The sequence below is a fragment of the Perca flavescens genome, chromosome 10, assembly GCF_004354835.1.
Source record: "Perca flavescens isolate YP-PL-M2 chromosome 10, PFLA_1.0, whole genome shotgun sequence".
NCBI classification, from domain to species: domain Eukaryota; kingdom Metazoa; phylum Chordata; class Actinopteri; order Perciformes; family Percidae; genus Perca; species Perca flavescens.
In genome coordinates, this window is record NC_041340.1 from 5,656,846 (window position 1) to 5,673,194 (window position 16,349).

The following is a 16,349-nucleotide window of genomic DNA, read 5'->3' on the forward strand; positions in this document are numbered from 1 at the left end:
TTGTTACTGCATGTCACTTTTCTTTTTTTACATTTTGGTAGCTTTTTTTCCTCATTTTTGTTCCGACTTTTTTGTCACCTTTTTGTTGTAATTGTAGTTTAAAAAACACTTTCCTGTGTTTTTGGTTTGGCACACAACTAGGTGGGCCAAAATGTATTGTGAACCCAAATTGATATACGGGCCGGATCTAAATCCGCAAGGGGCCAGATTTGGCCCGCGGGCCTTGAGTTTGACACATTGAGTTTGACATAGGTGGACCGTTCAATGCAGTAGGCTGGGAGAAAGTGAAAATGGAACTCGTGAGCAGAAAAAGTCTTGTTTGGCAGTACTTTCAGTCAAAAGAAGGCCATTCAAGTCCAGCTACATGTTCAATTTGAAATGCCGATTTGTCTTGTGGCGGCGAGGACCCTAAACACTACACAACATGGCCGCTGTTACAACATTTGGTATGAAACAGCCGAAAGAATACGAGTTGTCCATGAAGGAATCTACAGACAGCAGCCAGAATGCAGCAACTTCAGGTAGGGCAAAGGAAGGACAGTCACAGCTAAAAACTGGTGTTAACCAGACCATGGACTGAGAATGGGAGTAGGATTCGGTATTCGGATTCGGCAGAATCTTAACCAGTGGATTCGGTATTCGGCCAAACCCCAAAAATCTTGATTCGGTGCATCCCTAGTTGAAACAGCCTGGAAGACAAAGATCTAAATTACTATTCTGTGCCAAAAGTTGACAATGTTTTAGCATCACATACCAAACCACTAGGTAGGTGTTGACAACAATGGTTTGAGACATTGAAACACTTCAAAGTTTTTAAAGGACAGTCCGTCTATTCTATTCTAACCCTGCAATTAATGAACACATGGGGAACAAAAACAGCCTTGATCAGGGCCACTCATAATGGTCGCCACTAGTTCTGCGCCTTCTTACCAACATCACAAGTTACCATCATTCGCTCCAAAACGCAGTGCTTCGAAGATATAAACATTTGTACAATCTTTAGAAAATAATTCACATTGAATGTGCTCAATCTGTCATCTGGAAACAGTTCATTCCACAACAAACACCTCCCTGATAAGGTTCTCCTTTTTCTTCTTTCTCCCCTCAGTAAAACCTCTTGTTCCTCTCCTGTCTCTTCTGGAAAACTACAGCTCCCACCACGCCGCACACTACGATTCCCAGCAGAGCACACAGCAGAAGCAGGAAGACCTTCCAGCCGGTGAGGGGCGTGCTTCGGAAGTTTCCAGTAGGATCGTCAATGTTGTCTTGTGAAGGAAGAAGAAAATCCATTTTCACTTTCGTGTTCATTTCAGAATGACTTCTTGTCTGATTTGTGGATGATTGTGTATAAGTAAGTCCCAGGAAACTTGCTTTTGATAGAGTATAATAAAACTAATTTGTACAGAAGTGATAATAAAACAGATACCGGTACCTGGTACCATGAAGAACTAACAGTTATGGTTAACCCTTGTCTTGTCTTCCATTCGACCATGCATCATCCTCCCAGGTCAAAACTGAAAATAAACACTTTTTTCGGGCGTCGTTGTTTTTTTTTTTTTTTTCAATGTATTTTTATTTTTTATATTTTTTTTTTACATATAATGCTTATTTTTTCTATGTGTATGAACACCATCACCAACTTACAGTTTTACACTTATTTTTGGAATTCATGTTCAATAAACCTCCTTTTTAGGAAATTGTACCTAATTCTTTAATTAAAAAAGCAGGAATTATGAATTATTTAGACTAATATTAAAGGAAGGATAACCACAGAAGGGTATATGTCAACGTTGCAAAAGACAAAGACAAAACAAGGGTTAAAAACAAAAGGGAAAAATGTCACCAAATACACTGTAAACCAAACCGTCTTTATGTATTTCCTGGTGCAGACGCTGGGTCTTTAGCCTGTTTGGCTCGGTTTCGTCACAGAGAAAAACAGCTTCAGATAGGGAACACAGGAAAACTGGAATCTACCTTTAGGGGATTTAAGGAGGCTGACGCTGGGCTCGATCTTTGTCCAGTCCTGGTTCTCCTCCTCGGGGGTGTGTTCTACCATCAGCTGGTAGAGCTTCATAGAGATGATGTCATGGTTATCTGAAAAATAATATTCAAGGTAAAAACTATAAGTAGAGCTGATAGAGCAGATAAGTGATATGAGACTAGATATCGTCTGAGATTTTGCATATCGTAATATGGTATAAGTTTTGTCTTTTCCTGGTTTTAAAGGCTGCATTACAGTAAAGTGATGTCATTTTCTGAACTTACCAGACTGCTGTAACTGTTCTATTATTTGCCTTTACCCACTTAGTCATTATATCCACATTACTGATGATTATTCATCAAAAATCTCATTGTGTAAATATTTTGTGAAAGCACCAATAGTCAACACCACAATATCGTTGCGGTATCAATATCGAGGTATTTGGTCAAAAATATCGTGAGATTTGATTTTCTCCATATATCGCCTAGCCTTAACTATAAGAAAAATCTGTAAAAAGCTGAAATAGTTGATAGTGCCTATTATTGATTCCGCTGATATTGTCTATCAGAACCCTTCTGACACTAATCTTAATCCTCTTAATGTTGTTTTTAGTGTATGTGATTTCATTTGAGGTGTCCATTCAGAACTCACCATTGTTTTATGTACGAATCACTTAACTAGCTACAGCGTAACTCCAGAAGGCAACTTCACTGGGTTCAGTTCACCTTTAAAATGTATTTATTTCAACTGGCCTTCCTACTTGAAACAGTTTTTGCTTCCATGTAGATCATATCCACTCAGACATATGCAATATCCCTTTTCTTTGTCCCCCGAATTCTCAAAGAAGTTGGACGCAGATCATTCAACTATAAAGCTCCTTCTGATTGGAATAATCTTCCTGTGTCGCTGGGATCTATTACTAAATACTGTTCTTTATTTTCTTATCTTAAACCAAACTGTCCATGTTTCTAATTGTGTATACTTAGGACTTTTCTGTTTATTTGTGCTGAAGACATACTGCTTCAACTGTTCTTTATTCTTATGGAATTGATTTATTATGCAGGTTATCATTGTATCTAATTTCTATGTTGTATGACAGCTGGGGGTGTGGGTAAGAGAGGGTGTGCAAGGTGTCTGTCGCGTTGTATTTGTAGTGTATGTTTGTTATGTAACACTGTTTGGTTTGTATGTGTTTTATAACTACGCATATTTGTGTTTGGAGGACCCCCCTCGAAAATGAGATGCTACATCTCAAGGGGCTATCCTTTCTATAAATTCACATTCACTTCAGTAATGGATACTGGTTGTTTAGAAGTCACAGATGATAAGTGGTTACTTTAGTTGTTTGTTAGTTTACAGCTTCCAGACCTACCAGACAGATCTCCTGTAGCTGCTGAGGCACCAAAGAAATAACCGGTAGGAAGACGAACACCTCCGATGTCTATGCACTCCTTCCATTCATTCTTGTCCTCCACATCAACCATCACCTGCAGGATAGAGACAGCATGTAAGCGATGCATTGCAGCACTGCAACAGGTTACAGGATTTATTCAAAAAGTTACGAGGCTGTTAAAAAATAGAAGAAAAGAACACAAAAATGAAAATAATTTTTGGTGAAAAAGTGTTCAACCCTCGTGTTGTCTTCCTGTCAACCATGAAAAAAAAACTTTTGTTTTCTCTAGCTCGCTGTTTAAGTCACTTTTTTGAAAGTTTTGTATTTTACATTTTAGTGTTTTTGTTCCATTGTTTTGGTCGCTATTTTTTTTGTTTTTCGTTTTTGTCACTTTTTCAATGCTATTTTTAACATTTTGTCGTTTTCTGTGCTTTATCGATGTCCCAGATTTTCTGATATGACATTTCTTTTTTTTCAAAACGGGTCAAATTTGACCCGAGGACATGACGGTTAAACTGAATCCAGACACAAACATGGCCTCAACAAAATTTTTTCTTTTACAGGGCAAAAAGACAACATGAGTAAGTCATGCTACGTTAGCGTTAGGGTTCTGTCATGTTATGCTGTATTATACCGTAATCAAAAATGTGTAGATTATATATTTAAACAGTAGGTTTTTCTCCCAAATTTCTCAAAATGCTTGTGAACAGCTTAGACTGAAAATGTTCACCTAACTGAACTAAAATGAAGAGAAGCGACGTCATTTCTCACTGAGAAAACACAAGAGGAGTTTCGTCACATACAGTGAGTCTTCCTTTGGAGTAGCGAATGGCGAGGTACGTGTCGTGCTCTCGGTTCCTGATCTCCGCCGAGCAGCCTCCCAGCTCCGACGAGCGGCCATCTTTGCCATGGTCGTAATTCACCGAGCCGTTGTTCACCATGGCCGAAATGTACGGGAAGGAACGCTGCAGCAGAACGGAAAGAATCAACAAATACGTGTTTTTTAAAACAGGCATTATAGACATATTCTTAAATAAAGATGACGCACAAATGAATACAGAAAAAGAATATAAGAAGCATGACCCACGTCAGGTTACATCAGCTCATGTTTATATATACAGACAAAGCCTACCTTCACACTGCAGGCATTTTTAGTCTTATCGGATGTTTTGGATGACTGTTCATGTTTATTCAGAACTAAAATCTGACATTAACCCTTGTGTTGTCCTTGGGTCAAATTTGACCCATTTTCAAAGATTTTTATAACAGAAATATGGGTTTCTTTCAACCAAATTGCCAAAATATAACAATGGATGCGTGGATGTACGTTGTATGGAATCCATACAACAGTTTAACAAAGTAATGATTACTTTCATTGAATTTTGCGTGTTTTATTACATTTTTTATAGCATTTGAAAAGATTATTTAAATGGTATCCTGAAACTAAACTTTGAAATTCTGTGATCCACTCAACATCCTCTGATCTTTAGTTTTAGTCCAAATAATTAATAATTTCTGCTTCTTTTTTTTAAGTAAAATAATTTGGTATAAGGTCATATAAATTAGGTTTATTGACCATGAATTTAAAAAAGTGTCAGAAAAAGTGAGACAAACTTTTTAAAAGCGTCAGAAGCATTAAAAAACATAAAAAAAAGAAAAAAATTTAAAAAGGTTTTGACCCTGAAGTACAACAAGTTCTTGGTCGACAGGAAGACAACACTAGGGTTAATACATTATGAACTGACAGCATGAACTGAGAGCAATATTGTGTTCTGAGTTACCAAAAAAGATACCTTTTTGTCCCCACCTACACTTGTTCCTGAGATTGTTGGTTACAATATGTGTTTTCAACTTTGAAATGAAGTAATTGAACCAAACTACATGTTTTGGGAGTATTAGTACTAGTAATTCTTACAGTTTGACATCATTCCAATAGCTTGCAACATTGACAAACTTTGACTTGTGCGTTTACTTAAATCAAATCAGGATCTGTTTCAGTCCAACGTGACCATGTGGGACATTTTCAGCTGCAATGTGAAAGTAGTTCTAGTGAAATCAAAACAAAACTCCTTAAAGACATTTAACAGTTTTTTAACAGCAAGGTTACTGCTAAAGAGCCCTCGTGCTCAATAACGTAAAATGTGGGATTAGATTAGCTTTTTTGCTGGAGAAACAAATATGTGAAAATTCGGCTAAATTAATTCTGTGGGGTTTGCAATGTTAACATGCTTAAAAAGTTCTGACAACATTGGAATTTAAAGTGCTCATATTATGCTCATTTCCAGGTTCAGAACTGTATTTAGAGGTTATATCAGAATAGGTTTACATGGTTTAATTTTCCAAAAACACCATATTTTTGTTGTACTGCACATTGCTGCAGCTCCTCTTTTCACCCTGTGTGTTGAGCTCTCTGTTTTAGCTACAGAGTGAGGCATCTCACTTCTGTTCCATCTTTGTTGGGAGTCACACATGCGCAGTAGCTAGGTAAGGACTACTAGCCAGTCAGAAGCAGAGTATGAGGGCGTGACCTGACAGTACCTAGGTAAGGACTACTAGCCAGTCAGAAGCAGAGTATGAGGGAGTGCGCTAGCAGCTAGGCGAGCATTATAACGTGTGTTACAAAGTGACCACGTTGGTCTCTGAAGTAAAGGCTGGACTACAATAGAGCTGTTTGGACCGGTTTGTGAACAGTGTTTTCTGTTGGAGATGGTAAGTCCCTTTGGGGGGGACTTTGGGCTTTTTCACTTTGAAAAAAACAAAAAAAGATATGACACAATAAAGGAAAAGGGAAAAAGCCAAAAAGCATAATATGAGCACTCTAAAGTGACATAAAACAGCATGCTGACGAGTAAAACCTGAGCAACCACTCACATCTGTTGCATCATCGTTAGAGTAAGTATCTATAAAAACGGCCAGCCCGTGGAAGAGAGCATTGTTGGAAAACACAGGCCCTGCAAAGAAACAAGCTGGTCAATCCCCTCGAGCCACCCACACACGCACACACACGCACACTTACATCCATTCCATGGAGGTCATTGCGGAAGGAATCCACAAAAATAGCCAGGCCAAGAAACTGATCTTGGTTTCCAAACACAGGGCCTAGGATGGAGGCAGAGATGGGGTGAGACAACAGAGATGAGCACACAACTCGAGACACTTATGTGGTCAGCAGTGGGCCTGTAATAATTATTTATTTTTAACATAATCTGGGGGATACAGTTAGACAAAATGTTTTATGATAATAAAGAGGCGTGGTTTACTGTATAGACTGACTATTTGTGTTATTACATTATCTGGGTCACATAACCGAGATAGAACCTAAAGATGTATCTTGGGATTCATTCAAACCTTTCATTTGTTTAAAAAAGTGTTAGATTAATACATATTATTAAATTTGACCGAAAGATACAATTATGTTGTTAATTGCAATTATTTTTGAGACAATTAATTGTACAGCAACGTTTGGATTGTTTCAGCTCTAGTCAGCAGTGTTTCTGTGGTAGCAGTGATGACAGAAAGTAAAAAATCCATTTGATTTAAAAATCGAGTTGGTAGGTCAAATCGATTCATATTTTCAAAAAAACGATTTTTTTTTTTAATCCAAATACAGTATAAATAATTTGGATGTTTAACAATCTTTGTTGCACACTGCACAGTGACTTTTCACTTAGAGAAAGGGTTTGCCTTTGCAATTTTGTTTATGTTGATGCACTTTAATACAATAAATATATATTTTGAAAATATATTTACAGTTTCTGAGAGTGCGCACGATGAGTTTTTATTAACACTCAGTGTGTAGCATTTTAGGGAGGGGCAAGTTGGCATAACTGGACCAACACACATCTTTAGATTTACATTGTTTTTCATTGCTTCATTTTCTGCATTTACCCTTCTTTGTCTTGTCTACTTTCATAAGCAATACTTTCATTATCAGTGCCCTTTGATAATCTACACTCAACTTTTCTTTGTTTCTTTGTATCTGCTGGTTGAAACATCACTGTTAATGCAATGGTCCTTTGGACAATTTTGTATTATATGTGAAAATGATAAAGAAGGGGGGAGATTTCTCAGAGTTGTAGCTCTCTTACCATATCACCTTTACCTTATACAGACTTTTCATAACTGTGACACATTCTTTCCGATTTACAATAATACAATAATAAGGAAATGAGAAGCAAAAAGGTTACAAATGCAATTAATAAGAGGACATTTTTCCACTGACAAGCAGGGTCAGCATTCTTGTGACGGCATTCAGTAATTGAAAACTGCAGTAGTCCATGTTGTGATTTCACAACCTACATGTTTTTTTTCCAATAAGTGATCCAACTAAATACCAAGCAGGCCTAGCTATTTTTAGCTGTGCCATGCAATGATCACATTCATTTCGACAGCTCACTGCCAGCAGGGGAACCCACACCAGAGCTGCAATATTGTGGTCTTGCTCCAGCGGTGATCGTTTCCACCGTCATCTGGGATGCGTCTATGCACTGAACAGATTGGCTCAACATGTGCAACCATGAATTAGAGCTGCACAATGTATGGTTTTTTATTGTCATGGCAATATCAACTGGCAGAAATAAAAAATATCACGAAAGGCTGCGAAATATCGCATAAGACAATCTGAGATTTTTTATCAGTAGAAAACTGAACTTTAAAATGTAACTCTTTTTTTTAATTTTTTTTTTTTAGTGGTGGCTTTTATATGTTGTTTAGTAAAAAAATGATGGAAATGATTTCCTTTCATTTGTTTTAAATTCAACAACCAATGTGTTGTGTTTTAGCAGAATACTGAAAGCAGCAGAAAAGCAGAACTCAGTACGCTTTAATATCGGTTTATCGCAACAACATTAATCGCATGTCGCATAGTTTCCTCATATCGTGCAGCCCTACCATGAAGGTGAGTAGTGAGAAAGCGGTCTCATTATGTTGGTATGTATGGCTTTTAGTACTTTAGTAGCTCTTAGTCAAATATATTGTGCATGGCTTAGACATTTGGTCTGGACTTTGTTCCAGGAGTTTTGTGGCTGTTCTTACATTCATCTAAGAGACGCCATTCCTCAGTATTTTCAGACACACTTTGCTTTGCTGTGGAGCGCGATGTGTAACTCCACAATGTCTAACTCTCCACTGGGCAGGTCTGTGATGCGTTCTGGCTGCGCCACGGTTTTGTTCCTTTCTCCGCCACGCACCATACCACACCGAGCGTCTCAGAAGCGGATCGGCTTTCTTCCCGACTCGCAGTTTATATTGTCTATACTATCACGTGTTTATTATTAATCACCTGCAAAAGCCTTCAATAAACTCCAATACATCCACAACTCTGCTGCCGTCTCCTCACCCACACCCAATCCCGTGATCACATCACTCCCGTCCTTCAGAACCTCCACTGGCTCCCTGTTTCCCAACGCATCCAGTTTAAAGTCCTCCTCCTCACCCACAAAGCCCTCCATGACCAGGCTCCGTCCTACCTCACAGACCTGCTCCACTGCCACAACCCCCCCTAACCTTCGCTCCTCTGACGCAAACCTCCTCTCCCCACCACTCAGGACCAATCACCTTACCTGGGGTGACCGAGCTTTCACAGCTTTCTGCCCCCTCCCTCTGGAACTCCCTACCCATACACATCCGTGACTGTACTGACCTGGACACATTTAAAACACTAATCAGAACCCACCTCTTCAGATTGGCTTTCCACTCACAATAGTCTTACATTCCTCACCTGATAGCTACTGGTTTTATTGTTTTTAATTGCTTTTAATATGCTTGTTTTATGTGTTGGTTTTATTGCTTATCTGTTTTTAATGTGCTACATGTGCTGGTTTTACTGCAAAGTGTCTTTGAGTACCATGTAAAGCGCTATATAAATAAAATGTATTATTATTATTATTATTAACAACCTAGTATCTACCCTCCACTCCAAGAACTGCTACAGTTAAACTCTGTGCCTTCTCTTTTCTGGTGCTCAAAAGAAAGCGGCGCGATGCCTCCGCAGGGTGAGATACTTATTTTCGGAACAATCAAGTATCAAAAACTGAGGAGGACCGCTGTTGGATGCTGTTCTCCTTTCCTGCTCCTTCAATGCCTAACAAAATGATCTCTTTCTTTCCCTGACCCTGTCTTTCTGCTTTAGCAGCACTGGTTGAAGGCTGAAAATATTGTAAACAAATTATATGTATATATATATATATATAACATAACTAATTCCACTGGTCGGAATGTTCAGCTCTGTTTCAGACTGATACCTCCGGTTCAGGCTGGTCCTCATCCTCAGTCTTTTTCAGTGTAAGAGTAAAAAAATGACATAACGTTATTTATAATAACTTTATTTGATTCACAGCTGCTACATATAGTGTTTTGACCTCGACAACCCAAGTGCATTTTTACCGCAAACTTGCGGCTAGTTAACTTTCTAAAGCAGGTGCAATCGCTTGTTTGCCAAGAGTCGGGTCGGGACTCCAACATTAACACACTGACAACATTGTAATCAGAATATAAAATATTTTTATAGGACTTTTTAATGTGTGATTGTGTAAAGGTGTTCACGAGATACCAACCTTTCGTGAGCTTGTGAATTTCGCCAGCCGTCTTCTCTCGTTTTCATGGAGACAGATGCTGTGTGCACGGAGGGGAGGGGCTGTGTGTGTGTGTGTAGCTGTGTGTGTGTGTATCTGTGTGTGTGTGTGTGTGTGAGAGAGAGAGACGCATGAGCGACAGTGAGACGGAGGAGAGCAGGGAAAGAAAATGCAGCTGAAGAATATGCTGCGTCTTTTAAATAGCGTTAAAAAAAATAATTAATAAACGAAACGCAATATGTGGCGGCCGGTGTTGTTTGTATGGCACACCGCCACAAATTAGTCTATGTGTGGGAAATGCTGTTTAAATATTGCAAGGGAGTAGTAGTAAAAAGGAAAGAAAAAGCAGCTGCCACAGGGTAACAGTTAGGTGAGGAGCTGCAGATCCAAATGGGTGAGTTTCTTTCACAGCGGTATGAACTCAGCAGTAAAGAACCATGAGGCTGAAGAAGCCAATATTACCTGGATGCAGTTTGTCCTTTGTGTACCAGACAGCGATGCCGTCGCCATGGAGATTCTTCTTTCCCGACCCATGAATTTTAAAGTGCACATGCATCTCCCAGTCCTTCAGGTAACACGGCTGTAGACCATAAAGAGGAAAAAAAAAGTATTTACTTTCTATGATAGCATTATGAAATGAGCATGAGTAGGTGTTTCACAAAACCTATCAATTGGAGATAGACAGTCAAATCACCGGTACAGATTTCTTCCTAATTTTTCAAATAGGTTTTTTAAAGTATTTCATTTTATATTTCAAACACAAGTCAGCAGAAAGGACACTTTTGTCCAGAAACAACCACGGACTGAATACAATTCGCAATTGTCAAGTTTACAAGTTTATCAGTTATATAAAGAAGGTACACATTTCATTACTGGTTTGCACATTCATTTTTTACCTTCATGCACCAAGATTTAATGTGAGCTCATTTTATATTGTAAAGATGACAATATTTTCCTTGCACGGAAATAGAGAAAATATGAATAGGAAAGTGTGCATGGCTTTAGATTAACCTGATGGAGAATTTGTACTCTTCAAAGATGAAATATCATAAGCTTGGATATAAAAGACAATAAATCAGAGTCAGAATGGAGATACGAGCCATGTTTGTAGTTTTTCCTCACCACAGTATTCCAGATGGACCCCTGCTTGCTTCTCTCATCCGGAGTGAGTCGGACGTATGAGCTCGTCACCAACGTGCTTCCCCAGAAGTCCCACTGACTACTAGGGTTGCTGCCAACACCTGCAAGACCAACAGGTGACAGGAGAAGACACAGTCAGACAACGATGGGACGGACAGGACAGACATTCATGTCTCTCTTTTTCAGAAATATCAAGTTCAGTTTTCAAAGAAACACAAGTGGCTTTTGTTTGTGGACCGGATCAGCTGCACAACTGTGCAGGGTCCAAGTGTCCCAGTTAAAAGGTTCCCAGGAAAGGGCTCCTTCACAGTGTGTGCTTTTCCTATGTGAACATCATCACACCAAATGGCTTTCAACACATCTGGTCATTTTAGATTTCAGGTGACCTCGTAAGAGCAAATAGACACGCCTTGGTTGTAAAACATGTAGAACAAGATCGTTACTCAACAGTTACTGTGTAAACATGTGGTCCAGCAAGAAGCTCTTGACTAAAATGTCAACCTTTAGAAATGGGATATAAGTCAAATAGAATGTACTACACCATACACCCTGAAAGTAGTTTGCATCAATCTTTAGCAATAGCCAAATACGTATGTCATGTACAAGTAGCCCTAAACCTGCACACTCAATATACAAAAGTGAAAGAACACGTTGATTCTAGAGATGCTCCGATACTGATACTGGTATCGCTATCGCCTCCGATACTGCCTAAAACGCTGGTATCGTTAAGTACTGGAGTTTATGCACTGATCCGATACCACGTAATAAAGTCCTAAAGAAAATCTATGTTAAAGTAGTTTATTTACGTTCTTTTTCCGTTATAACTGACTGTCAAACTGGAGAATAAAAGAAAGTTCTGTGGCAATTATTGTTTGTTTTTGTTCATGTTTCACAAAGAGTTTAACCTGAGCCAGACTGACAACAAAAAAAAAAATGGTATCGGACCATCTCTTGTTTATTCGATTGGTCATCCTCTCGTAAAGTTTTTTTTAAAAAGCATTTTACAAGGTTTCCACCTGAGTGGAATAACTGATACCAAATCACGTTAAAGAATTTTCATTTTTTATTTTTACTTTAGTCCTTAAAGAATGAAGTTGTTGTCAGATATTTTTTTTTAGATTACTGTGTTAAACTCTTAAAAGGACAAATCTGGCGCAAAATGAACCTAGGGGTTAATAACACATGGGTACCGAGTCAATGTTTTCATGCTAATCGAATGTGACCAGTTTTATCACAAACCGCTAATTAGCTTATAACGCTAGTCGTCGGGGCACACAAAAGTAAAAATATATCAATATTTCTATACCACTAACAAAATAGCACCACACTTCCACGGTAGCATAATGAGGGTCCCTACATGTAAACTGAAGCGTTGACAACTTTGTAAGTGTACAGACAGTTTATTAAAAAGATAGTTTATAAAGACAGTACCGTTCGGTATGCAGGTAGGCGCCATCTTGGGAAAACAGTCACGACCAGTCGAACGACTAATGCCGTGTTTGAGCTACGTTACTGGTTACTGGTTACTGGTTGCACAGCGTTCGTCATTCACTTACAAAGTTCTCAATGCTTCAGTTTACATGTAGGGACCCTCATTATGCTACCGTGGAAGTGTGGTGCTATTTTGAGCCTTGTTAGTGGTATATAAATAGCGATTTTTGCATTCCCCGACGACTAGCGGTATAAGCTAATTAGTGGTTTGGGCTAAAACTGGTCACATTCGATTAGCATGAAAACAAATCCCAGAGAACGGTTGACTCGGTACACATGTGTTAGGCTATTAACCCCTAGGTTTATTTTAGCTGGAATTGTGCTTTAAATGGTCTTTTACTCACAATATATTCAATTTGGTATCATGAGAATAGCTACGGCAAAGTTGGCGAAATGCTAGGGTGATAATTGCTTAATTATCAATAAGTATAAATGTTTACTATCGAAATTACATGTTATCAGGGTGTCAAATTTGTATTGAACTGACTGTTTTAAATATGTCTGTGGATTATATATGATTATTAGGACTACTGATTAATGGATTAACGTAGAATATGAATAAGGAAATTGTCAAATCCAATTTTGTCACAGACCTCCTCTGAAGTAAAAGATTTGCATGTTTAGTTGTGTTTGTTAATCCCTCATGAGTAGGGTTGTGCTGCGAGCTTCTTTTGTTTAAGAATGAAAAGAGAGAAATACCTGACAGGTTTTCCTCCACCTGCTCTTTTTGCACACGCCCTGAACAAACACTTCCATGTCCTCACAGTGTGTGCTGAGGGAGCTTTACACATTTTGTCATTACAAGCTACAGATATTTTGACTCAAATTAAATTCTTGCAGTATGCGGTGCACTCCTTGACCTACTTAACTGTAACGTTTCCAGCCACCTGCAAACTATTTGACTGCGTGCAGGGATACACTTGCTTTATCTGCAACTTCCACAGCTGCTTGAGTTTCATCTTAGAGCAGGGGGGTGTCTGACTCAACTTCACTAAGGGCCACAATGGAAAATGAGAATCACATCAAGGGCCAGACATGTATAGTTTACGGACATGCTTTTATTTCGAAAAAAAGACAAATATCTTTGACTGTATTACTGCATGTCTCATATAGCCTTTTCACTTACAGTTTGGTCGACATAAAGCCCTAAAAAAGTCAGAAAAAAAAGTTCCTCAGCCATCATAGGGTTTAGCAAATCAAGCAAAACAAAAATTACATTTTAAAAGCTGACTCACAGCAACCCGTTTCGCAGCCTGAGTATGCAAACTCTCTGCTTCTGGGGGAATTTCTGAGCGCAAATCTACCAAATTCTGCTCCAAGTGTCATGTAATTGCAGTTTGCAATTGGTGTACCACTAGATGGGCCAAAATGTATTTTGAACCTAAATTGATATGCAGCCCAGATCAAAACCTGCGAGTGGCCGGATTTCCTCCGCGGGCTTAGAGTTTGACACGTGTCTTAGAGGGTTTTGAACATTTCGAACATCTTCCAGCAATAATGAAGTATGTCACTAACTTGTATGTAGGGCTGGGCTATATGGAGAAAATAAAAAAATCATGATATTTTTGACCAAGTACCTCAATATCGATACCGCAACGATATTGTAGTGTTGACTATTGGTGCTTTCACAAAATATTTACACAATGAGATTTTTGATAAATAATAATTAGTAACGTGGATATAATGACTAAGTGGGTAAAGGCAAATAATAGAACAGCTAGAACATTCTGGTAAGTTCAGAAAATGACATCACTTTACTGTAATGCAGCCTTTAAAACCAGGAAAAGACAACACATATGCCACATTACATTATCCAAAATCTAAGACGATATCTAGTCTCATATCATGATATCGATATAATATGGATATACTGCCCAGCTCTACTTGTATGGTCCAAAATCGAGAGTGTGTGTTACTAACTATGTAAACTAACATTTTAGCCGAGCCAAGTGTGGCTTTCTTTTTCTTTAGATTATTTTTTGGGGCTTTTCCGCCTTTAATTGACAGGACAGCTAGGTGAGAAAGGGGGGAGAGAGAGAGAGGGGGAAGACATGCAGGAAATCGTCACAGGTCGGACTCGAACCCTGGACCTCTGCGTCGAGGCATAAGCCTCTCAGTATATGTGCGCCTGCTCTAACCACTGAACCAACCCGGCCACAAGTGTGGCTTTCTAATGTTGTATCCAAGATACGTAGGTAAACAGACTGAAGTATGAAGTTTGGTAACACAAAGCCAGCACTGCTAAATGGTAAATCAATGGTGACTTTAACCTAAGTTAATAGTTAGTTTACTGTTTACAAGCATTAGTTGCAACTTAATAGCATCCAAATAATGTTCATAAATTGTTTACCAAACATGTATGAACCACTGACAAAGTATTAACTATACATCTTAAATGTATAAACTAATTATTTTATACCACGCTAACTAATGATAAAATAACTTAAATTATAAGTAGTATTACTAATAATTAGTAAGCACTATAAATGTTCATTCCATTGTTTGCATACAGTATAACAACTATTAACTCAAGTTTAACGCCATTTATAAATTATGGTTAATATACAGTGTTACTGGAAATTTTTAATAGATATGCATTCTGAGCCGCAGATGCATTGTGTTTGGCTAAATAGCAATTTCACTAACTTTTTATGTGATACAGCCCTGGCTGCTTAACGTATATAACAGCTATCTAGTAATAATAATAATACAATTAGTTGGTATGAATGAGCCGTAATACGACATCCAATTACATGAATTAGCCAAGAAGTTGCTAATGCCGATCAATAACTTTTAAAACGTAGAGAAAGACGGAAGAGTGGATAGAACATCAGGTTAGCTAACGAGCTAACTGAGCCGTCTTACCTTGGTAGGGTTTCATTAAGGAGTTCTCTCTCTTCAGATGTTCTGTGTTTCCGTCCGTCATGTCACAGCGCACCAGACACAGCTCGAATATCAGAAAGACCAGTGCTGTGCTCAGAAATCCTTTAAAGTTCCGCATTTTGTTTAAACAGCCTAGGCGAGAAACTCTCATAACAAAAAAATGTTCTTCAAAACTAGCTGGTCCCTCCTCTATTATCCTCCGGAATGAAACAACACAAGTACGACGTTTATTTCCCACTTCCTAAACAGTTGGGACGTATTTTTTCCCTTGGGTTATTTTAATATCATACATGTTTGAAGACCAAAATGTTACCAGTACTTACATTCTAATTATCATGATTTAAATAAAATGAAATGATACGGAGGAAGCGTTGTACTCTTTGTGTTTTCGCACGGAAGAGATTTGTAGACGACAGGAGTTTCACCAGCAAATCAGAGACCAGCACATCGCAAATTAAGCCAATCAGGGAGCACTTGGTGTGTGCTTTTTTCTCCCACTAGATGGCGACAAAAGGCTACAAAAAAAAACTATGTGAAGTTTTCTCTGGTCCAGGGATACAGTGTGGTCTAACGAAACTCAACACCTGCTATATATATAGAGTGAAAGAGTTTATTACATTTCCAGGCTTTAGTATGTATCTGACAGGCCCATATTATACCTTTTAGATAGTGGGATCAAACTGATGCATTCTGTGTTAATTTTTTGTATAGGCCTCTGCACATGCAGCATTTCATGCCCAAGAATGATTATTTTAGGCATACAAATTATTCCATTATACTAATGAGTACTAATTATCAATCAATGTACCCCTTATACCTGCAGGGCTCTGTGCAAACCGTTTATGGACAGAGACTTTTTGAGCCCCCTGAAAAAAATCTAAGCTCTTAT

At 38.4% G+C, this 16,349-nt stretch overlaps 1 protein-coding gene across 2 annotated transcripts; it reads right to left on the reverse strand.

Moving 5' to 3' along the window:
* Positions 1 to 607: 607 nt before the first annotated feature.
* Positions 608 to 15,816, reverse strand: lman2 (lectin, mannose-binding 2). 2 transcript variants are annotated; one of them, XM_028589406.1, is made up of 8 exons: positions 15,443 to 15,816; positions 11,069 to 11,187; positions 10,409 to 10,526; positions 6,246 to 6,325; positions 4,178 to 4,339; positions 3,354 to 3,468; positions 1,975 to 2,094; positions 608 to 1,265 (listed from the first exon to the last, which is right to left on the reverse strand). In XM_028589406.1, exons 1-8 carry the CDS (start codon positions 15,609 to 15,611, stop codon positions 1,105 to 1,107), a joined length of 1,044 nt encoding a protein of 347 aa, XP_028445207.1. In that variant the 5' UTR covers positions 15,612 to 15,816; the 3' UTR covers positions 608 to 1,104. The 2 variants fall into 2 exon arrangements, with proteins under 2 accessions (XP_028445207.1, XP_028445206.1); XM_028589405.1 differs by lacking the exon at positions 6,246 to 6,325 and adding an exon at positions 6,391 to 6,473 and having other exon boundaries at positions 15,443 to 15,813.
* Positions 15,817 to 16,349: the final 533 nt, after the last annotated feature.